Raw genomic sequence first — 22,315 nt, 5'->3', positions numbered from 1 at the left:
CATCATGTGCCCGCCCATATACTGCACGCTCTCACGCACGCCTGGAAACTTAGACATAAACTGCCTAAACACATTACCCACGTGTGCAGCCACCTGTACACACGCACATGCACAGACAAGTGCAGGGACGTCCACACGAATGTCCGTGTGCGGGTACCACTGCATGCACACACGTGCCACGTGCACGCGTACACAGAAACAGCCTGTCACAGGCCCGTGGATACGCGCACACACACATGAACGCTTGAGCACACAGAGAACCACTTGTGGCTTCCAGGCCAGGGAGCCCTCCCCGTGTCCCCCACGCGGACAGGCACACGCAGGAAATCACAGAAAGCCAGAGCAGCAGGTGAGCAGACGTGTTGGGGTCCAGCGTCAGCCATGGGGAGGGGGTACCCGGTTCCCCGGCTCACACGGGGCCCCCCCAGGCCCGCAGGCAGCCCGGTCTCCAGGCCAGCAGGCCCAGCCCCATGCTGAGCGCCGCCAGCACGGCCACAGCCCCGGCCAGCAGGGGCACCACGGTGGCTGCGGGGAGAACACGGGGGTGTGAATCTCGACACGTGCCCCCCCCACTCCCACCCCAGCACCGAGGGCCATCACCTGCGGTGGCGGCAGGCTCTCGAGAGCCGTGGCAGGGGACCCCGTGGGCCGGAGGCCGGGCGGGGGCCGTCAGCTGGTGGAAGCGGCCTAGCGGGCAGGGGGCCTGGCACCCGGGGAGGCGGAGGGGCAGGGGCGGGCTGGCGGAATCGTTGCGGTAGAAGAGGGAGATGGTGATGTTCCTGGAGGGAGAGAGGACGGGGTGGCACGCAGGCCCCTCCTCGCCTTCCCTCCCCCGACCTTCAATCTGGAGAAGAGCAGCTCAGTGCAGAGACTGGGCTTCTGACTCCTATGTGTCCACCTGCTGATGCCATCCTGACCCACCTGGGCCGGGCACCCGTCCCTCCTCTCCAGAGTTCTCTCCCACCTGTTCCCAGGCGCCACCCCCTTCCTCACCCTGAGTCTTCGTCCAGGTCCCCGAGGCGTCTCCGGAACTCGAAGCCAAGGCAGGCAGCGTATGGGGGGGTGTGCCCATCATAGAGACCCAGGGCCCCCTGCAGGGCCAGCAGAGTGCTGTCGTGCTGCAGGTGGATCCCAGGGCTGAGACAGGGCTCCTCTCCGGATGTCTCCTCTCCCGAACTCTAGGCTGGTGCATCCAGGTCCCCCGGACCTCTTAGCACCAACCCTCCCACCCCATCTGCTCGCCCTGGAGGCAGGCCCACCAGTTACAGGTGATCATTTAATAAAGGTTGGTCAAATGGACGCAAGATATGATTGGCCAGCTCAGTCACACAGCCTGTCTTTCCAGAAGAAGTAAATTCTTTCTCTCATAACACTATCACCTCCCTCCTTCCAGAGTCTATTCCTCTAGTGATATGGCCCAAGAGTATGGTTTGGAGATAGGAGTTACCCAAGACTGAGGTTCCATTGAGACCACCAGCTCTTCCTCACCCAAATCACCACCCCCCTCATCCCTGTGCCCACATGACACTGCCTCCCTCCCCAAAGACTCACAGCTGAGTACATAACCATCTTGAGGGGCAGCCCCAGGCGCTGGACCCGAGAGAAGTTGGAAAGGATGGCATCTAGCAGGATCCCTGAGAGAGCAAGAACAGAATGCGGAGAAGCCCCCAGAGGAAGGGTCCTCAGCCTCCTGGCCTCCCAGCCCCACACCTCACCCCCTGTCAGCTGGGCCTTCTCTGCTGCCCGGGGTGGGCCCACGTGGGCCCCAATATCCAAAGCCGAGATCTGGGCTAGAGTCTGCAGGACATCCGGGGAGGCCCAGGATGGGAGGGGAAGCCCGTGAGCTTGCTGGGGAGAAAGAGGGAGAGAGGATAAAGTGACCGGGTCATCCCGAGCTCGTCATGCTCCTCTCAGGCTCTCCCAATGCCCGTGCTGTCCCCATTGGCTGCCATCATCTCTCCCGCCCCTCACCTGACCCCCTCATGGTCTGGGTCTGGCCAGGAAGTTGGGGGGGGGGTGGCAATAGCAAATATTAATTAACAATAGTAATGACCATCAGTCCACAGTCCAGAAGCCCTTATCTGAAACCCCTGGCGCCAGAGGGGTCTCAGAATGCAGACGTTTTCGATTTTAGAAGGGTCCGATGGTGCCAATGCCTTGTACCTCAGAACACGGCCCGTGGGGAGTGCGGCAGCCCCCTTAATGGTACGCATTGCTATTCCCGCCGTGCCTTTGGGAACATCTCCATGAACTGGGGGAAGGAAGAGCACCACCCCGCCCCGGGTCAGCCCCTGCTGCCCAAGTTTTGGTTTCGGCGCTTTTCCGATAGCGGGATGCGCAGGAGGGATTGCAAACACGTGGCCGCACACCCTCGTGCGCGCCTCACGGCGTGCCAGGCGCTGTTCCGAGCGCATCGCGTGGATCACACCGTTTGGATCTTCACAGCAACCCCAGGGGGTGCTGACACGGGTGTCGCCAAGCCCATTGTGCAGATGGGGAAACTGAGGCACCAAGGGTTAAGTGACTTGAGGGAAAACAGGTGGTGAGCAGCAAAGCTGGGATGTGAACCAAAGTGCCCTTAACCACCTGGCTTGGGTGAGTGGGGCGGGGGACTCACCTGGCACATCAGCGTGTCCAGAACCTTCCACGCCCTGCGGAGGGGCTCCCCGACCAGCGACAGCCCGGTGAAGTTCTCCAGGCGAATCAGGAAGTCCTGGATGGACCGCGCAGGGTGAGCCTGGCAGATCTCCGCGCCCCTCCCCGCAGGCCCCGCCCCTCTCCACAGGCCCCGCCCACTAGCCTTACCCCTCTCCCCAGACCTGGACCCGCCGGCCCGCCTTCCCGTTGGCCCTGCCCCTCCCCACAGGCCCCGCCCCTCCCACAGGCCCCGCCCCTCCCACAGGCCCCGCCCGCCCTGCCCCCTCCACAGGCCCTGGTGGCCCCGCCCCTCCCCACAGGGCCCGGCTCTCCCACTGGTCTCGTCCCGCTGGCCCCACCCCTCCCACAGGCCCCGCCCCTCCCACAGGCCCTGCCCTTTCCATAGGCCCCGCCCCTCTCCTCAAGCCCCGCCCCTCTCCACAGGCCCCCGCCCACTAGCCTCACCCCTCTCCGCAGACCTGGACCCGCCGGCCCTCTCTCCCGTTGGCCCTGCCCCTCCCCACAGGCCCCGCCTCTCCCGCTGGCCTCGCCCCTCCCACCCACAGGCCCCGCCCCTCCCACAGGCCCCGCCCGCCCGCCCTGCTCCCTCCACAGGCCCTGGTGGCCCCGCCCCTCCCCACAGGCCCCGGCTCTCCCACTGGCCTCGTCCCGCTGGCCCCGCCCCTCCGGCAGGCCCCGCCCCCTCCATAGGCCCCCCCTCCGGCCCCGCCCCTCTCCTGAAGCCCCGCCCATCCCGCTGGCCCCGCCCCGCAGGTCCCGCTCACCGTCCAGCCCTCCAGCGCCGCCTGGTACTCGGCAGCCTCCGTGGCCTCCCGCAGCAGCTCGTGGTATCGGGGACAGCTGCGCATGGGGAACCTCAGCAGCTGGGGGAAACTGAGGCTCAGAGAGGACAGTAGCATGACTGGGGCCCCACAGCCGGCGGGGGAGTCGGGTCCGTGGGGCCCTGCTCTCTGGTCCAGGGTCTCTCCCAGTGCTGGCTGTGCAGCGTGGGGACCCCGGCTCACCCCATCTGGACAGCTCTGCCCCCAGGAAGGTCTTGGGCTCAGAGCAGCTCAGGCTCCAGGGAGCCGCGCAGCCAGGAGAGACGCCGGCTCCCTCCATCTGCGTCTCTGTCTCCCTCCAGCCCTCCCACCCTCTGGCCCTGTCCCGCCCCTGACCTTGTCCTCAGAGGTGGGCACCGTGTGCACGGGGATGGGCCTCCAGGCGGACTCGGGGCGCCCCGGGGCAGCCTCGGGGAACAGCCCCGCGAGGTTGGCCTGAGCACTCTCCAGCGTGCGGTCGAAGTCTGTGCTGCGAATGTACACCTGGGGGGTGGGGACGGGGCAGGCAAGGGGACCAGGGTCGGGGTCAGAGGTCAGCTACAGCGGCAAGCCGAAAGCTTCAGATTCAGTTCTGGGTCGAAAGTCGGGTGTTGGGGGTCAAAACTCAGGGCGGGTTCAAGTGTCTGGCCCTCAATGTTGGAAGCTGGGACCAAGGGTCAGAGGTGAATGTCAAGAGCCGCTGGGTTGGAGGTCAGAAGTTGGGTGGACATGTAGGATTAAGGGGGTCAGTGGGGTCAATGAAGGTCAGGAAAACGAGAATGGCTGGAGGCTGGAAGTTAGAGGTCAAGATGAGTTCATGGGGTCAGAGTTCAGGACATATCTATCAGGGATTAGAGGTCAGAGGTTAGGAGGAAATCCTGACTGGGGGATGTCAGAAGACAGAGAAGGAGATAGGAAAGGAAAGTCCTATTTGATGAAGGGTAGAGGTCAAAGGTTGGAGGTCAGGAGGGCAAGTGGAATCAATGAAGGTCAAAGACAGACTCAGTCAAGCTTTGGAGTCAGAGGCCGGAGGTCAGGAGGTCTGGCTGGAGTCAGTCGGCGTCAGAAGACAGAGGTGGAGGCCAGAAAATAAAGTCAGAGTTGATGGAGGTCAGAGGTCAAGATGCGACTCAGATTGAGATGGGGTCAGAGGTCAATGTGACTGAGTGGATGGTTTGGAGGTCCGAGATCAGACATAGGGTACAGGTCATGTGGATGGGGGTCAAAGGCCAGAGGTGGAGGCCCAAGGGAAGCCTTGAGTCCGTGGAGGTCAGAGGGGGAGGTCAGGAGGCCCGGTGAGGGTCCGCGTGGCAGTACCTCCTCCCGCCGGTACTTGGGGCTCAGAAAGGTCTCGTAGCGGCTCCTCAGGAAGCGGCCCAGCTCCAGCTGCTGGCGGACCCCCTCCTGGGGACAGGGCAGACTCAGCAGGCCCCTCCCCCCAACCCCCCCCCAACCCCACCCGGCTCCTCACCCTGGTCAGCTGGCCCAGGCCGCGCGGCCACAGGGCGGAGACGGCCTCCTTGTGTGGGTCGGTGGGGTAGGACACCAGAGGGGCGCGGTCGCCGTGGCGGAACACCTGGGGACAGGACGGGGTCAGGGCTGGCCTGGGGCGGGAGAGGGGCCAGGCCGGGCTTGGGGGCGCTCCTCACCACAGCCACGAACACCAGGGGTCCCTCCATCAGGGCCGGCGGCAGCAGGAGCAGCAGCAGCAGGAGACGACCGGCTGGGTGGCCCCAAAACCCCGGGCCGGCCATGTCCACACAGCCCAGACGCTGAGCTCAGCCCGCAGTCTGCACCACAGCCCCAGCTGCTCATTAGCCTCAGCGCCCCAGGACAGCACGTCCCAACATGCCTCCTCGCCAGCCTCCCGGGACGCAGGGGCCCCAGCGCCTTGGATTAACCCGTGGATTTACCCATTTCGTCTTTCCTGAAAACGGAGAAACTGAGGCACAGAGGGTTAAGTCCCTTGCCTGAGGGCACTCAGCTAGTGAGTAGCAAAGCTGGGCACAGCAGGAGGGAGAGAGACCCCTGCCCCACATTCTAGACTCCCACTGTCTGCTCTCTCCTCCCTCCCCTCCCCTCCCTCTGAGTCTGTTCTTCCTTTCCGCTTCCCTTCAATGTCAGGGCTCTTTGAGGCTCCCTTGGCCTTCTTGGAGATGTCACCTTCTTCCAGGTGGCCCAAGCCAGCGTGGCCCAGTGGTCGAACCCCCAGACCCTGGCGCTGGACAGGCTGGGTTCAAACCCTAATTTTCCCATTTGCAAGCTGTGTGACTTTGGGCAAGTTGCGGCACCTCTCTGTGCCTTAATTTCCTCATTTGGGAACGAGCACAATCTGTACCTGGGAGAGTTGCTTTGAGGATTCATGAGTTCTAATATAGTCGGTACTCCGAGCCGGGTTTGGCAGAGTAACTGCCAAACGGCGTCAGTGATCGATTGCTGCGTAACAAGTTATCCTAAAACTTGCTGGGTGAAGACAGCAGCTGTTTATCATCCCTGGGTTTTGCGGGTTAGGGATTTGGGAGTGGCCGAGCTGGCAGATTCCGGCTTGGAGTCTCCCACCAGGCTGCCGTCAAGCTACAGGCCAGGGCTGCGGTCGTTCGAAAACTTGACTGGGGCAGGTAGAGCCACTTCCAAGCTTAGGGACGTGGCTGCCGGCAGGAGGCCACAGCCGGTCCCCACGTGGGCCTGTCCTCAGCGCTGCTTGAGCATCCTTACAACGTGGCCGCTGGCTTCCCCCCAGAGCCAGGGACCCAGGAGCTGGTAGTACCTTTTGTTTGTTTGTTTGTTTGTTGTTGTTTTTTGAGGAAGATTAGCCCTGGGCTAACTACTGCCAACCTTCCTCTTTTTGCTGAGGAAGACTGGCCCTGAGCTCACATCCGTGCCCATCTTCCTCTACTTTATATGTGGGACGCCTGCCACAGCATGGCTTGCCAAGCGGTGCCATGTCCGCACCTGGGATCCGAACCACCGAACCCCAGGCCGCTGAAGCGAAACGTGTGTACTTAACCGCTGCACCACCGGGCCGGCCCCCCAGCAGTACCTTTTATAGCCTCACCTCAGAAGTCACCCGTTTCCACCTTATCTGGTTGTTTTCACAGATCAGCCCTATCCGATGAGGGAGGGGACACGGGGGGTGAAGACCAGAAGGGGACAATCCCTGGGGGCTGTCTTGGAGGCTGGCCCCAGGGCAATTTCTTTAAATAAGTAAAGATGCATCTTCATACTCAGCGCCCCCCAAATTCCTATCTTGAAATCCTGACCCACCATGTGATGGTCTTAGGAGGCGTGGCCTTGGGGGGTGATGAGGTCATGAGGGTGGAGCCCTCAGGAATGGGATTAGTGCCCTTATGCAAGAGACCCCAGAGGGGCCCGCTGGTGGCATAGGGGTTAAAGTTCCTGTGCTCCGCTTTGCTGGCCTGGGGTTCGCAGTTTGGGATCCCGGGTGTGGACCTAGCACCGCTCGTCAAGCCATGCTGCGGAGGCGTCCCACATAGGACAGATGAAGATTGGCACAGATGTTAGCTCAGTGACAATCTTCCTCACCAAAAAAAAAAGAAAAAAAGTATATATATAAAAATCTATATGTATATGTCTCTCACATAGATTATAATCTTAAATCCTAAGAACTACTCATCCACGGAAATTCAATTTTCTTTATTTTACAAACTGGAAACTTTGCCTGAGGCCGCCCCACTCACAGGTACCAGAGCTGGGATTCAAACGCCTCCCGCTGGCCCCAGGGTGGGAGCTCCCCGCACAGCAGCGCCCCACTCCAGGCACCCTCTCTGGGCGTCTCTCTGCTGAGAGCTGGGACAGGAGGGCAGAGCACCACCTTGTCTGACCTCAGCTGGGGATGCGCGCATCCACCGACTCCAAAGTTTAGCCGCTCTGCGCATGTCCGCGAATGATCGCGAGAACGCCGCGAGTCTTCATTGGGCGGTTACAAATAACTTTTAGCGAACAGGCGAATTCGCAAAGATGGAATCCGCGGGTAGAGAGGGTCGACTGTACTTGTTTCTCTCTCCTGTGTTTCTGGTAATCTGGACGTTAATTCTAAAGGCGTGACGGACAAAAAGAAGTATCTGCAAAAGTAACAGGAGGGCTGGCGGAGTAAAAGTCAGGGACCGCTGGAAGCTGCTGCCACTACCACGGTTTCTACCATTAGAACTGCCACTCCCACCCCCACAGCTGGTGACCAGGCGCTGGGATGCCCAGTCTAGCCAGCGCCGTGTCTCTTAACTTTGCTCTGGCAGACGCTGCTGGCGGAAATTCGGCCTGGGCCACCTCACCTTCTCTTCCAGCCTCACCCTCCTCCTGCTCCGGGATATTTCTGGCACTAAGAGCTGACTGCTGCCTCCCCTGCTCACAGCCCCGCCATGGCTCCCAAGCACCCTCAGGGGAGACAAACTGCTCGGAATGGTGTTGGAGGTCTGGGCTGTCCCATCTCAAATGTCCCAATCCCAAATTCAGATACTGCATGTGACATTCTGCATCCAATTCCTCTTCTCCCCCAAGCCTCTGCCCCAAGGTCCCCTCTACCCAGAATGCCTTTCTCTTGTCACCATGGCCACCATTCTGGTCTCCCAGACAACCCCTCTCAGGTTCTGGTGGCTTGTCTCCCCTCTCTAGCTCAGAGACCCAGGAAAGGGAGAGAGAGGTCACGTGAATGAACGCGTGTGGCTCAGTCCCCATGGCCATGAACTTTCAGGAAGTGAGGAGGGGTCCAGCGGTGGTGGGGGAGGCCTAGGGGGGAGGGGAGGGAGGGAGGGGTGGGCCCTGACCTCTGAACCCTCCCCCCAGAATGTAACCCTGGCCATGGCCGTATTCACCATCCTCGCCTCCATCTACTTCTTCAACAAGGTGAGTGGGAAGAGGGCGGCGGTGGCGGGCTGGGTCTGTCTCTTTGGTCCCCACTTTATCGTCTTGGTCTCTCTTTCTCGCTCATGTCTCTGTGTGTCTCTGTCTCTCTTCCTCTCAGGCTCAGCAATGAGAAGACACAGGATTCCCCAATCCCAGAGCCCGGCCTTCGCCCCGGACCGTGACTCCGGCCTCTGAGACCAAATAAATGTGACCGATCAGCACACCGTGCTCCATCCCACTGCCCCACCCGTCACAGCCTCGCCGGCTCTGCTTCAGGGCCAGGCCCCTGGGTCTGAGGGAGGAGGGGCTGGGGCTGGACTCCTGGGTCTGAGGGAGGAGGGGCTGGGGGTCTGGACCCCTGGGTCTGAGGGAGGAGGGGCTGGGGCTGGACTCCCGGGTCTGAGGGAGGAGGGGCTGGGGCCTGGACTCCTGGGTCTGAGGGAGGAGGGGCTGGGGGCCTGGACTCTCAGGTCTGAGGCTAGGGGCCCAGAGTCTGAGCTGGGTTTTGAGGGATGCATAGGAGTCTGTCAGGAGCGTTTAGAGATGGGGGACGGACATTCCAACTCTGGGTGCAAGAGCACAGAGGAGAGATAGAGCAGGGCCGATTCACCTGGTACCCACACGGACTGCTGGGTACTTCAGATCCGTTCCTTCTCTCTGAGCCCCGGTTTTCTTCTCGGCCAGACAACAGTGAAAATCTCTGTCCAATGGGCCCCAGAGGCCACGGCAAGGCCGGCCCGAGATCAAAGACGTGAATGGAATGTGTAAGCTGCAAAGGGTCTGCCGTTATCATCTTCACCGTTATATCATATCAACACGTCTTTCTCTTTTCTTAGCAAACTCCTATTCAACCCTCAATACCATCATCCATGCCTCCATCTTATAGAAACATCCAGGCCCCCAGACAGAGGGTCTGTCACCAGCTCCCTCGCTCCTCCCCACCCCCTGCCTCCGTTCCCAGCAGGTGGGAGACGCCCCGGGTGACACCCCAGCCTTTGGTTGAGTTTCACCCACTTTCTCATCTGATGAGAAACAATTTCATTTCGCTCACGATCCGAAAAGGCAGCTTCTGAAGAGGATGACGGGAACTCTTGCGTTTTCCGGGGAAGGCGTCGCGAACGTCCGTTAGGAACGGACTCACGGCGTCGCTGGAACTTTCGCTGGAGGGTTGCAGACGCCCTGGTCCCTCCTCCTGCGTGTGGACAGAGGACGGTCTCCCTCGCGGGAAGCCCCGGGTGCAGAACTCGGAGCCGCCACGCGGGGGCGGTGCTGGCCCATTTTCCCGTCGGTCCGCGGCTCCTGGAGGAAGTCGGTTTCGCAAAAGCGTCAAGCTGATGCCTGATGGCGGGTCTTTCTCTGGGCTTCTCCTCGGTCCTCCATCTCTCCTCCCGTCCTCCCAGGAGTCTTTCTACATCCGGAGCTGACCCTGACCCGCCCTCCCTTGGCTCCTCAGTCCACCCTGGGACAAGAGTCCCAGACCCTCCTTTTGTCACTGGAGGTTGTGTGTGACCTGACTCCCTCTCGTCTTTCTTTTTCACCTCACTCACCTCCTACGCCCCCTCCGTGGTATATCCTTAACCACATATAACTCAGAGATTGTTAAAAAAAAAAAAAAAAAAAAAAGAAAGAAAGAAGAGAAAAAAAAAAAAAAAAAACGCCATGGCATTCCCCAGTGCCTTTGCACATGCTGTGCCCGCTGCCTGGAGTGCCCTATTTTGTGTCAGCTCCCCCTGGAAGACCTCCTGGAAATCCCTGCCAATCAATGAGTCGGCCTGCCTCCTCCCTCCCACCGCCCGCTCCTCTCCCGTCCCATCTTTGGTGGCTGTAACTGGGAGCTTGATAATGGGGGAGAGGTGGGGCCGCCCAGAATAAGACCTGACTCCTGCTGGACCCCCAGCTTGGGTCTTGGCATTGGAGGTTTAGAAAACAAACAAATATTGATAGAGAAGTCGGTCTTTGCGTCCCTGCCCCGCCCGCGGGCTTTGCAACCACTCAGTGCTGGGTTTCTCAGTCCCTCCCGGAAGCTATATCGTGTTGCATTTTCACAACCACAGGCACTCGCCCGCGGGACCCCCCGGGGGAGCATTTGAAGCTCCCGGAGCCCAGCTCCCCCCCACACACCCCCCATCCCCCACCCCCGGGCCCACTGAAACCGCGGCGTCCGGGGACGGGGCCTGGGCATCGATCGGCTTTTAAAAGGTTCCCCGAGAGTCAGATGCGCAGGCGGGGGCGGGAGGCGTCGCCGGAATGCGATTCCCAGACACGGAAGTGACAGATTGTCCCCTTGGAGTCGGTGCCCTTTCTCAGGTGGCTCCGTGGGTACATGAAAACGCGCAGAACGCGGAGCAAAAATTAACCTTCGGTTTGGAAACGTTTGGGAGTCGGAAAACCAAAGATGGCAGAAAACGTCGTTTCCCAGGGCAGGGCCTGCAGGGGTGGTGGGAGGCGCGTGCGGCAAGAGAGGACAAGGACAACTCACGCCCCGGGGACCCAGGACATCCGGGGGCCCAGTGCTGTCCTGTTCCTCGGTCCCACCCAGGGGGACCAGCGGGTCCCCGTGTGCGCGGGACTTTCCTGGATTTAGCCCCAAAAGCCCCACATCCCAGGAACGGCTCAGCAGGGAATAACTGGGCTGGCCGGTCACCCGGCTCCAAATCCCCATCCCAGGGCTCGCTCTCTCTGTCTCTGAGTCTCTGTCCCTCTCTGTCCCTTTCTCACTGTCCGTCTGTCTCTCTCCCCTCATCCTCCTCCCCTTCAGGCCGACGCCAGTTCCGTTTCCATCCAGCACCAGAGCTCTCCGCGTGCCCGTCTCTCTCCGGGTCTTTGTCTCCATGTCGTCTTCTGTCGTGTCACCCACTGGGTCCCTCCCCGGAGCCTGGCCTGTCGCTCACCCCGTCCCTCAGCCTCGGCCTCCGGCGTCTGTGTCACCCCATCGTGGCCACATCGGAGCCCGTTCCTCCCTCAGCCGGCTCTCCTTCCACTGTGTCTGCTTTCTCTCTGGGTCCCTGTCCCTCTCTCTCTGGGTCTCTGTCCCCCTCTCTCTGGGTCCCTGTCCCCCTCTCTCTGGGTCCCCATGCCCCTCTCTCTGGGTCCCCGACCCCTCTCTCTGGGTCCCTGTCCCCCTCTCTCACCTCCGTCTCTGTGCCTCCCACTTCTGCTCATCTCTCCACACCTCCCAGTGTTTCACATTCTCCAGAGATTGAGGACATGGGAGACCCCCCTCCCGCCATCCTCACCCCTGCCCTCTCCCCCATCCCCAAGAATGTCCCTCCAGGTTCTCACCAGATGGCGGGGCCTCCACCCCCAGTGCCTGACCGCACCCTCCCCTCCTCAGACCCACACCCATACAGCAGAGGGTTGAGGCAGCCGCCGGCCCCGCCAGGTGGAGCCCCAGGGGTCTGAGCAGCCCCCTGGCCTCCACCTCCCCAGCGGCCGCAGCCGAAGCAGCAGGTGGAAGGGGAACCAGAGAGAAACAACGTGGCCCCCGTGACCCCCGGCAGTGGAAGGGTCCCCAGGTGCCCTGCCGGCTGCAGCCTAGCCTTCAGGAGGCTGTGGGGGCCGCTCAGCATCCCCAGCAGCTCCCTGAACCCAAAGAGCGGCTGGAGGAGTGGGGGGCTGGGGGGGCGGCCCCCCTGGGTAGCACCCTGTTATGAGGGTCTGCAGGGCCCGGGTGCCCAGCTCCAGCACCAGGAGCCGGAACCCGCCGACCCAGGACACCCCACTGCGGGCCGCGAGGTGGTCCAGCACCCTGGCGGCTACAGCCCCGAGGGGTAGCCGGCAGCCACTGCAAGGAAGGTCAAGAAGACGAGCCCAGGGTCCTGGTGGCCCAAGGCACCACCCAGGGGCCAGCGGAGCGCTTCCAGGTCAGGGCCTGCGGCAGGAGGACCATGACGGTGACATGGGTCGTGACCTGGTGGCCAAACTAGGCGGCCCACACGGGGGGAGGCAGGAGGGGGCTGGCTGCTCCCATCAGCAGGTTGTGGTGGGCCCGCCTCGAGGAGGCAGGAGTGAGGGCGGCCCCCGGGGGGACACGGCTCCCGGGAGTGCTGGCCGCTGAGTCTCCGGAGGGTCCCCGTGGGCTGGACGGTGCTGTGCGGACTCACAGGCCTCCACGTTCGCTCGTCCCGCACTCGTGCCCCCAAACATCCCCAGCACCTCCGTCTCAGGGACGTCCCCACCGTCCACCCAGACCTGGGCACCGTCCTCTTCCCTTTCTGCTTCTCACCTCTCAAGTCGCCCTCTGATTCTCTCTGCTCTGTCCCCATCACCCTGGCCCCGCCCAGGCCTCCACCTCACCTGGCTGGACCCAGCCCAGCCTCCTTCCCGGCCTCCCTGCCTCCAGTCTCCCCCTCCACGTGGCTCCAGAGCTGACCTGCCCTCCTCCCCTGCTCTCACACCTCCCATGGCTACCCAGTACCCCTGGACAAAATCCCAGCCCCTCAGCCTGGAGTGGAAACCCCCGGGGTCGGCCCCACCCTCCTCCGCAGCCCCTTCTCCTGTTGTTCTTGTCGCGTCAAACCTACCCGCTGCCGGAACCAGCCCCTCTCCAGTCTCACGCCCTTCACTCCCACGGCCCTTCTCCATTCTCTCAGGAAGCCCGTGTCCTTGAAGGATGGCGGGCTCCATGCTGTGCCGAGCCCGACGAGTTGGCTCCTCTTAACGGCTCCACCATGCAGGTGGAGAAACTGAGGCTCAGATGTGGAGATCCACTTGCAAAATCAAAGCACACAAAGCAGAGACTGAGCGCGGATTCAAACTCGCGTCTTTGCGACCTCAGAGGCCCGCTGTTGACTCAGGGGAGCTGCACCCACGGCCCGTTCTCTTCGTGGGCCTCGGTTTACCTGCTCCGTTCCCTCGTTGTCCTGAGCTCGCCGGCAGGTGGGGGGCAGCTGTCTTCTGGGGTGTCTGAGCGGGAGCTGGCAGCCTGAGCTGGAAAGCATAGGGGCCACCACGCAGGTCTGAGCACCGGCCTCGGTTTCCCCACCTGTGAACTGAAGGATTAGCTTGTTCGCCCGGGCGCTGTCTTCCCATCGCCCCCAGGATAAGGTCCGAGCCCCTGAGCCCGGCATTGGCAGCCCCGCCTGTTGTGGCTCCACCTGCATCCCCAGCCTCATAGGTCGCTCACCCCTTCCCTCCCTTGTGCTCTGGAGTTTCTAGAACAAGCCACAGGGTTTCATGCACATATGTGCACACCCATCCTTGTCCTTGCTGTTCCCTCATCCTGGAAAAACTTTGCTTTACCCCATCGTTTCAGCCAGCAAACTCCTAGTCATCCATTAAAACCCCATTGAGCACCACCTTCCCCAGAAACTCCTCTCTGTCTGCTGCTCACCCCACCAGACTGGGTCAGGTGTCAACTTTCCTCGTCTGTAGGGGTCTCTGAGAGCGGGTTCCAGCTACACCGAGGGCAGGAACTAAGTATCAACTATGCATGGGGCGGTGTGCTGTGACCCTCACACGCAGCATTTTAAATTATTCTTCCAAGAACCGTGTGGGGACGATACTATTGCTGTCCTCATTTTATCAAGGGGGAAACTGAGGCATAACAAGGTTGGGTAACTGGGCCACCCAGTAAATGAAAGAACTAACAAAGGAATCGAGTTTGACGGACTCCAGGATCTGAAGTCCTGACCATTGTATTATCTCGCCCAAACAAAAACATATGGAATGAATGAATGAATGAACAAATCGTCCTTGAACAACCAACCCACACATGGCCTCAGGACATGTGTAAATGAAGAGGCGAGGGAATGCATTCCCACCTCCAATTGGTGAACTCCTACTCATACATCAATTTCCATTGCAAATGTCCCCTCCTCCAAGAAGCCCTCCTGGATTTTTCCAGGCAGAGTCTTCCTACAGCCTCCCTCTCTCTCTCTGATCCCCTTACTCCCCCCAGGCTGGAACTATCTGCGCCTTATTTGTGTCCTGCTGCAGCCTTGGAATCCCCCACCCCCAAGACTGGTTCACATCTGTGTTCCCAATACTCCCCAGCTGAGGACCAGGCCCACGGGAGGCCTCGGGACATATTTGCATGTGCAGCTGATGGTCTGGAGACAGACCAGGGGGGAAAAGGGGCTCAAAGCCAAGGATGAGAAAGATGTGCACAACCTAGGGCTGGTTCTCCAGAAAAGAGACAGGCAGGCCGAGTGAGCACTGTCTTGGGAGTCCAGCGACGACCCACATTCTCGCCCTCCCTCCTCTCCAGCCTCCTTGTGTGACCCCATCCCTCGTGCATCCACGAGCCCATTTTCTCAGCGGGAGAACAAGGACCCATCAACAATTCGGTAAGTGAATAATTTGGCAAGTCACAGATCGCCGTCTCAGAGCCTCCTTGCTGTTCCTTAAACACCTGCAACATTCGCGCCTCCAGGCTTTTGCAGTCACTGTGCCCTCTGCCTGGAACCTGGAGTGCCTTTCCCCCCCTTATCCTCCCAGCCTCCTCACGTCATTCAGGGCTCTCCTCAAGGTCCGCCCCCCCGAGCAGCAGCCCCCTCATTACTCACTCTCCCCTGATCCCTCCTGTTGGCCCCTCCTTAGCATGGATGATGGTGTATTATTATTTTTATTTTTATTTATTTTTTTGCTGAGGAAGATTGGCCCTGAACTATCATCTGTTCCCAATCCTCTGCTTTTCACTTGAGGAAGATTGTCACTGAGCTAACATCTGTGCCCATCTTCCTCTATTTTATGTGGGACGCCGCAACAGTGTGGCTTAATGAGCAGTGCTAGGTCCGTGGGATTGGAAACTATAAACCCGGGGCCACCAAAGCAGAGTGCGCGAACTTAACCAGTAGGCTACCAGGCCGGCCCTGTATTATTTTTCATCTCTATATTGTTTAATTGTCTCTCTGCACCCCTGCCAGGAAGGCTGCAACACAGAAATTCCGTAAGAGGGGAGATTCTCATCTTAAAGCAGTGCCTGGCGCGTAGTAGGTCTTCCCTGAATATCGTGGAATAAATGGATGAGTGGGTGCGAACAGGGAGCCCCATGCTGGGGTGGCAGGCACATCCGCGGCCCCAAAGATGTCCCCGTCCTGACCCCCCAGAGCCTGTGCGTGTGTTACACGAGGTGGCGAAAGGGACTGAAGTCACGGAGGTCAGGCCGCTGAGGAGCTGACCCCAAAAAAGGGCGAGGGGCCCGGGTCACCGGGGGGCCCAGCGCGGTCCCTGGATGCTCCTAAGAGGAGGAGAGAGACCCACTACCCGGCCGGCTTTGAAGACGGAGGAAGGGGCCCTGAGCCGTGGGATGGGGGCCGCCTCTAGAAGCCGGAAAAGGAAGAGACATGGGTTTCCCCCTAGAACCCAGGAACATCTATTTAGGATCTGCCCCCCCCCCCCCCCCCCCCGCCCAGGGTCATGAGATAAATTTGTGCGGTTTTGAGCCGCTGAGTCTGTGGGAATTTGTGACAACGCACGTAGGAAACGAATGCACTCATCTTACAGACCAGCAGATGGCGCTCTGTGAAGGTCACATAGTCACTCAATTACGGAATGAGAGGGGAGTGGGAAGTTGGGCACAGGCCGCAGAGAGAGGAGGGTGGGGACGCAGACGGGAGTGGCCAGGCTGGGGTGGGAGGGGCGGGACTGGTGTCGGGGAAAGAGGAAGGAGGGGGAGCGGGGATGGGAGGCTGGGCCAGGCTGCGGCTCCTGTGGCTTCAACGTGCCCAAGACTGAGAGAGGGGCAGGCGAGGGAGGAGCAGAGGGGCCCTGGATGAGAGGCCCCCCACCCAGCCGTTCCCTCCCTCACTCCCTCCAGCCCTGTCTGTCCTGCCGCGCCCCCCACTCTCTCTTCTCCATCTTCACGGCCTGGCCCCTGCTCAGGCCTCCTCCTGTCCCCCGGGACCCCCGCCCCAGCCTTCTCCTGGCCTCTGTTCACCCCCCCACCGGGCCCCAGAGGGATCTTTCTACGCCCAACATTGACCCTGCCCTGCCCCTGCTCACACACCGCTCATGGCTCCCCAGTACCCCTGGACGAAGTCCCAGCCCCTCAGCTTGGCCTTGCACTGTGGCCCATCAAAGCCACAGCAGGCCGAGGTCCCCAGTTCGAATCCCGACCCTGACCTCCTGACCCCGGCTGGGACCTCAGCAAGGAAGTCTCTACCCCCATTTGGGTGCTCAGCCGACAGGAATAGAACCTACGACTTTGCAGCCGCCCGGGGAGGGTTTCAGGCGCGGGGAGGGGAAGGTGTCAGGTGTCAGGGGCTGAGGAGTCTCATGACAGCTATTTTCCGACATTTGGTGACAGTCTGTCTGTCTCCCACGGCTGGGAACATCTCAAACCAGGCCAGGCTGGGGGCGGCGCCTCCCCTCTCTCCTGGCACAGAGAAGCAGAGGTTGTAATTAAGAGCGCGTACCTGCCGCCCTCCTGCCTGGGAGGTGAGCGTCTCTCTGTGGATCCTCCCGTTCGGGCCTGTCTTCCCCGGGCTGCGGCCTCCGCGAGGGCAGAGGCTCGTTCCTGTCAGGCGCGCTGGGATCCCAGGGGTGACAGAGATGTGTGCCTGCGAGGAGCTCAGTCAGTACTCATAGGGACAGAGTATGGTGGGGAGGCGGAGGCTGTGGGGTCTTAGGGTAGGGAATGTCGGCCCCTCCCCCTGAGACGTCAGCCCCTCCCCCTGGGATGTCAGCCTCTCCCCTGGGATGTCAGCCTCTCCCCCTGGGATGTCAGCCTCTCCCCCTGAGACGTCAGCCCCTCTCCTGGGATGCGAGTGCTTCCTATTGGAAGGTCAGTGCTTCCAAGGTAGGGATCTCTGTCTCCTTCTCCTTCCTGTCTCCGGTGCCTAGAACCCTGCTGTTCTCCTGACGGGCACTCAGTAACCATGACCGAATGGATTAGCAGGGTCAGACCGTTCAAGTCCTGACTACTGCTTACTCGCTGTGTGACCTTTGGTCAGTGACTTCACCTCTCTGAGTCTGGAGTTTCCCCAGCTGTACAATCGTACACCGCCCTCGTAGATTTGGGATACCGATTTCCGGAGTTCCCACGGTTGTAACCCTCTGGACAGGACCTGGGGCACAGGACACGCTCAATACCCGTGAGCTGTCCATATTTGATGGATGAAGGAATGAACTGCCTTCTCGGGTTCTCAGAAATCTTATTAGAGAAGCATCTTCAGTCCCTAGTTGGCAGATTATTCAGTCCCGAAACACCGAGGTTCAGGGCACGCTCCACAACCCGAAACGCTGGCTTCCTCGCTGCTTCTCGCTCCCTGGGTCTCAAGGCGCCACCTTCCCCGCCATGCCGGGCTCTCCCCCGCCAGGACCACATCTCCCAGAGGAGAATCCTGCAGCGGCTCCAGAAACCGCAGAGTCCTCCTGAAAGACTGTTTAACCGCGCTCATTAGAAAATCAATGCAAATTAAAAACCTCACTGGGATCCCACTATTCTCCTCTGAGAAGGCGAAAATCAAAGAGACTCACTTCGTGGTTGCAGGCGAAACAGTGGGAAACAGCTTGGCCGGCGCCCTGCGGGGAGTCTGGCAACGTGGACCGTGCCCTCTGACCCCGCCGGTGCCCCAGGAGAGTCTATTCTAACAGGTGGCAATATTGGTAACAGCAAATATTTACACGGCACCCCCTGCGGTGCCAGGCGCTGAACGAGGACCACCATCCCAGCACCTCTTTGGGGAAGGTCCTATAAGTTTCCCATTTCACAGAGGTGGAAACTGAGGCATGGAGAGTGGAAGCCACTTAACTGGTGTCACCCAGCTCTAAGCGGCCATCATGCCATCTGCCTTCTTGGAGTATTCACCAAAGCACGCAGGCACAAAAGTCAAAGGACATTATTGTTGGGAGAGAGAGAACCAGCTTCTTGTCATTATCCACTTCCTTCTTTTTTGTTAGTTTCCTTGATAATCTCTATCAAGGCTTTCTTTCAACTTTTGGCACGCATTTATTTATGTATTTATTTATTCTTCTTCTAGCTTCCCGAATTCTTCACTTTTCTCGTCTCCTTTTGGACTTTTTTCTTCCTCATTAACATTGAAAGCTATAGATTTTCCTCAGGGTGCAGCTTTGGCCCCACCTCACCAGTTTTGGTGCAGAGTGTGCTCATGTCTAAATAAAGTGGCACTTCAGTTTTATTCTTCCATTTTGCCCAGGAGTCACTTAGAAGAGTGTTTTGAAATGCCCAAGACCATTTGAGTGTTTTTGGTTATCCTTCACTATTAATTTCTAATTTTGAATGTGGCCTGGATTGCTTCTGCTCTTGAGAATTGAGCCGTGCTGTGTTTGTGACCTAACGCATGGTCCATTTTAGTCGGGGAAAAAAGAATATCAAGGCAGGAGCCTGATTTTTTTTTTTAATGCTATCAAGTTCATTATTGCAACAACTAGGAAATTTGAATATGGACTATTTATTAGATGGTATCAATATTAAAGGTCTTGAGGGTGGTAATGATACTAGGGTTGTACAGGGAAAACGGCCGTGTTCTTAGGAGACACAGATTAAAGAATTTGTGGGTGAAATATCGTGATGTGTGCACCTACTTTCAAAAGGTTCAAAGATTTCTAGAGGTTCCTCTTACAACTGGGCTCATCGAGTGATAGTAACTGTGTAGGGGGCTCCGTCCCTCAGCCTCCCAGACATCTGGGATCCTGATCTGCTCATCATGATGGATGTACCATGGTACGTACACCTGTGTGTGGAGAGATGATGGATGGATGGATGGATGGATGGATGGATGGATAAAGGGTGGAAGAGAGAGAGAGATACACAAATAAGGAGAAAGAGAGAAGGAGAGAGAGAAACTAAATATAGGGGATACAGGGATGAGCAAATATTAGCATTTGATAAATTTAGTTGGAAGGTACACTGTATTATTCTTGTAACTGTAGGTTTGAAATGTTTCCAATGAAAAACCTGAGAGGGAAAAAAAGGCAAGGCAGAAAAAGGTTTACAATAAAAGTTAGGAGAGAGGTTATCTTTGAAGGAGGAGGAGAGGTTGGGAGGGGGTGCCGAGGTGGCTGACAGTGTTCCGCTCCGTGACCTGGTTAAGCGGCATGGTGTTCGCCCTGTGATAAATCAATGAGTTCCTCGAATTGTTCGGAATGTGGGTTGTACGGAATGATTTTTAAGTTTCAAAAATATCATCAAAGCCGATTCAAGGCAACCTAAATGCTCATCGGCGGGAGATCAGCGAAATCCCTCTGTACACGGTACATCCAGACGGGGAAACACTTGTCCGCCAGCACTGAAAAATAATATGGCAAACCTCTTATAGGCAACCACCTCCAAGATACACTCTTAGTAACACGCACACACGATGTAGGATCATGTAAATGGCATGCTCTATTTCAGTCTAAAATGCTCATGCATGCATAGGCTATTGGGAAGGATGCACAGGAAACTGATGACAGACTCTAGTGAGAAGAAGTTGGAATTTCAGGGTCTGGAAAGATAGAATCATTTTCTCTTTGCCAGGTATCTATCTTGTTTTAACGTTTTTGTTCTTTAGTAAACCTCTTTTCCCAGCTTATTTTTTTAAGGCGCCTCTATTCTTCGTTGATACTCAGTCATCATATCATTTCAGCCTCTCTGCATCTGTGAAAGATGAAAGCATTTGGCCCTGGTTTACAGAGTCGAGAGAATCAAGGCTCCGAGAGGGGAGTTCTCAGGGCTCATCACAGCGGGACCAGAACTGCCTTTTCAGATTATGAACAAGTAGCAGATAGCTTTTGGTTTGGATGAAAGTTCTTCTCTGCCTCTGCCTAGAACTAAGGAAATGGTCCACTGTGACCAGGAACCACCAGGATTTCTGTCCCCGGGAAGGAGTGCTTATTGCATGCTTCCACAGGGCTGCTGTGGGTTTAAGATAACAGGAAACCTGACTCCAAATGGCTTTGACAATAAGGAGATGTATTATGTCACTTCACACAAGGTCGACGGCCAGTAAAGTATAGATTCAGCTGCTATAACAGAGACACAAGATAACAGTGGCTTCGATGAGCTAGAAATTGAGATCTCTCTCTTCACAGCCTGGGTGTAAGCATTCCACGACTAGTATGGGTTCACGGTCACTTTCCACGTGGCACGCCACCGCGAGTGCTGTGGCAGATTGCAAAAGTGGCCCCAGTTCTGCACACCTTCCCGTGTCTATGCTCCTTTGCAATGTCACTTTTCAGATTTTCCCATCCAGCGGTGGAATCGATTTCCCCACTCCTTGAAACTAGTCACATGGTGTAAAGTGTCAAGTCTATGTCTCATGTGTCCCCTCTTGGTCTTGGAGCCCTCCCCAGCCACCATGTGAACACGCCCCAGTCAGCCTGCAGGACGGTGAGAGCTACATGGCTCAGTCAATCCCATCACCCCAGCTGAAAGCAAGTCGCCCCACCCAGAAGTCGAGTTGCTTAGCTGACCCAAAGACGATGCATGAGGAAGCCCAGCCAAGACCAGCTCAAATTGCTGGCTCAAGAAATCAGACATGGTTATGGTTTTAAGGGTCTAAGTTTTAGAGTGTTTGTTACGCAGCAGAAGCTAACTGTTACAGCTGCATTCTAGATGATGCAAAGGGGGCAATGGAGAAAGAGGGCAGGCCCCTTTCCCTTTAAGGGCACTTCAAGGAAGTTACATTGATTACTTCCACGCACGTCCTATTGGCCAGACCATAGTCACATGGCCATACCTCATTGCAAAGGACACTGGGAAATGTAGTCCTTGAAGCCAGCCTAGAGAAGAGGCTGCAGATTAAGCAGGAGTTTTCCAGCTTCCACCTGAAGGTCTCCGTCATCCCCTGGGGGCTTCACCTCAGGGACAGACTGGCTGAGAAATCCCTCCTCACTAAAATGCCCTCGCCAGGGCAGAAGGCAAAGACTGGAAAAGCTTTCCTTGGAAATCTCTGCCAATGAAGACATAGAGGAAAGCCTTGAGGCAGCTGTTGAAATAGCCCGGGGAGAAGGTAGCCCAGAGGATGAGCAGCATCGTGGGGTCGCAGGACTTCTTTAGCACCAAAAATCGCCCCAATTGGACCTAAAGCACCAAGTTAACCAGAAACCAGAAGATGAAGAAGGCGCTAACCAACACCAGCAGCAACCTTGCCCGCCGGCTGGCGTGGACCCAGCCCTCCCGCCGGAGCGTGGTGTGGACGAGGTGGCACAGGAGCTGATGATGGCCAGGGGCGCCGAGAAGCCCAGCGGGAAGTGAATGATGGTCACTGCCAGGAGCCACACGCCGACAGCCAGCCAGGTGGCTTGCTGCACAGTGTGGTGATTTTGAGCCCAGAGGGGGCAGAGGACAGAGATGCAACGGTCAACAGAGATGAAGACCAGGAGGCAGATGCTGGGAAAGAAGGTGAAGGCCAGGGAGAGGTTGCAGGTCAACTCATTGAAGGGCCACTGGCCGGAGGCTATGTTGTATATGGCAACGGGCAGGGACCATGAGACAGTGAAGCTGGCAAGGGCCAGGTTGAAGGACCAGATGGTGGCGACAGGGCGAGCCATGTGGAAGGCAGTCATCCCATTGACCACTACGCCAACCACAAAGGACACAGACAGGATGGCTGCCGTCAGCTGGCGGAGGCACGCCACCTCCTGAGGTGGGCAATTGGAAGCAGAGATAAGGTTCATCTTTCTAGAACAGGAATGACCACATGTCAGAGCCACAGGCTGCCTTTCAGAGCCCATGGGCCCCTCTAAGACCCCTTCGTTGATTTCTCTATTCAGTATCTTTTTGTTGAGCGCTTACTATGTCTCTCTAATATTGTTCTAGGCACTGGGAGTGAGTCATGTGACAAAACAGGCCCTCATGAAGCTCACATCCCAGTGGGGGACGTCAGATGGGAAACATAATGCCTATAATAAACAAATCCACGATAACTGCTCTAGAAGATTACAAAATAATACAAAATTAAAAGGAGGGGCCTCTGACTTTGGGTTATGTCAGAGTAGGTTTGTCAGACAAATAGTCTGGCGGATAAAAAATTATAGAATTGGAAAAATATAGTAAAAACGAATTCACTGTTCAAAGACATTGGAGAGTGATCAAAATCAAGCAGAAACTG

The 22,315-nt window shown here is 58.0% G+C and overlaps 2 protein-coding genes across 3 annotated transcripts; both read right to left on the bottom strand.

Moving 5' to 3' along the window:
* Positions 1-344: 344 nt before the first annotated feature.
* Positions 345-9,539, bottom strand: ACP4 (acid phosphatase 4). Of its 2 annotated transcripts, XM_070223197.1 has the most exons (13): positions 9,333-9,539; positions 8,929-9,087; positions 5,108-8,509; positions 4,930-5,034; positions 4,776-4,862; positions 3,816-3,962; positions 3,423-3,521; positions 2,618-2,713; positions 1,716-1,848; positions 1,552-1,634; positions 994-1,118; positions 601-779; positions 345-525 (listed from the first exon to the last, which is right to left on the bottom strand). In XM_070223197.1, exons 3-13 carry the CDS (start codon positions 5,210-5,212, stop codon positions 410-412), a joined length of 1,275 nt encoding a protein of 424 aa, XP_070079298.1. In that variant the 5' UTR covers positions 5,213-8,509; positions 8,929-9,087; positions 9,333-9,539; the 3' UTR covers positions 345-409. The 2 variants fall into 2 exon arrangements, with proteins under 2 accessions (XP_070079298.1, XP_023506028.1); XM_023650260.2 differs by lacking the exons at positions 8,929-9,087; positions 9,333-9,539 and having other exon boundaries at positions 345-779; positions 5,108-5,322.
* An 11,557-nt stretch (positions 9,540-21,096) lies between these two features.
* Positions 21,097-21,881, bottom strand: GPR32 (G protein-coupled receptor 32). The gene is given in 2 exon segments (XM_070225595.1): positions 21,097-21,410; positions 21,413-21,881. Coding segments are annotated over 2 exon segments (783 nt in total).
* Positions 21,882-22,315: the final 434 nt, after the last annotated feature.

Source organism: Equus caballus, chromosome 10 (assembly GCF_041296265.1).
Source record: "Equus caballus isolate H_3958 breed thoroughbred chromosome 10, TB-T2T, whole genome shotgun sequence".
Lineage (NCBI taxonomy): Eukaryota > Metazoa > Chordata > Mammalia > Perissodactyla > Equidae > Equus > Equus caballus.
The sequence above is the reverse complement of the archived record's forward strand: the minus strand, read 5'-3'. Positions and strand labels throughout refer to the sequence as shown.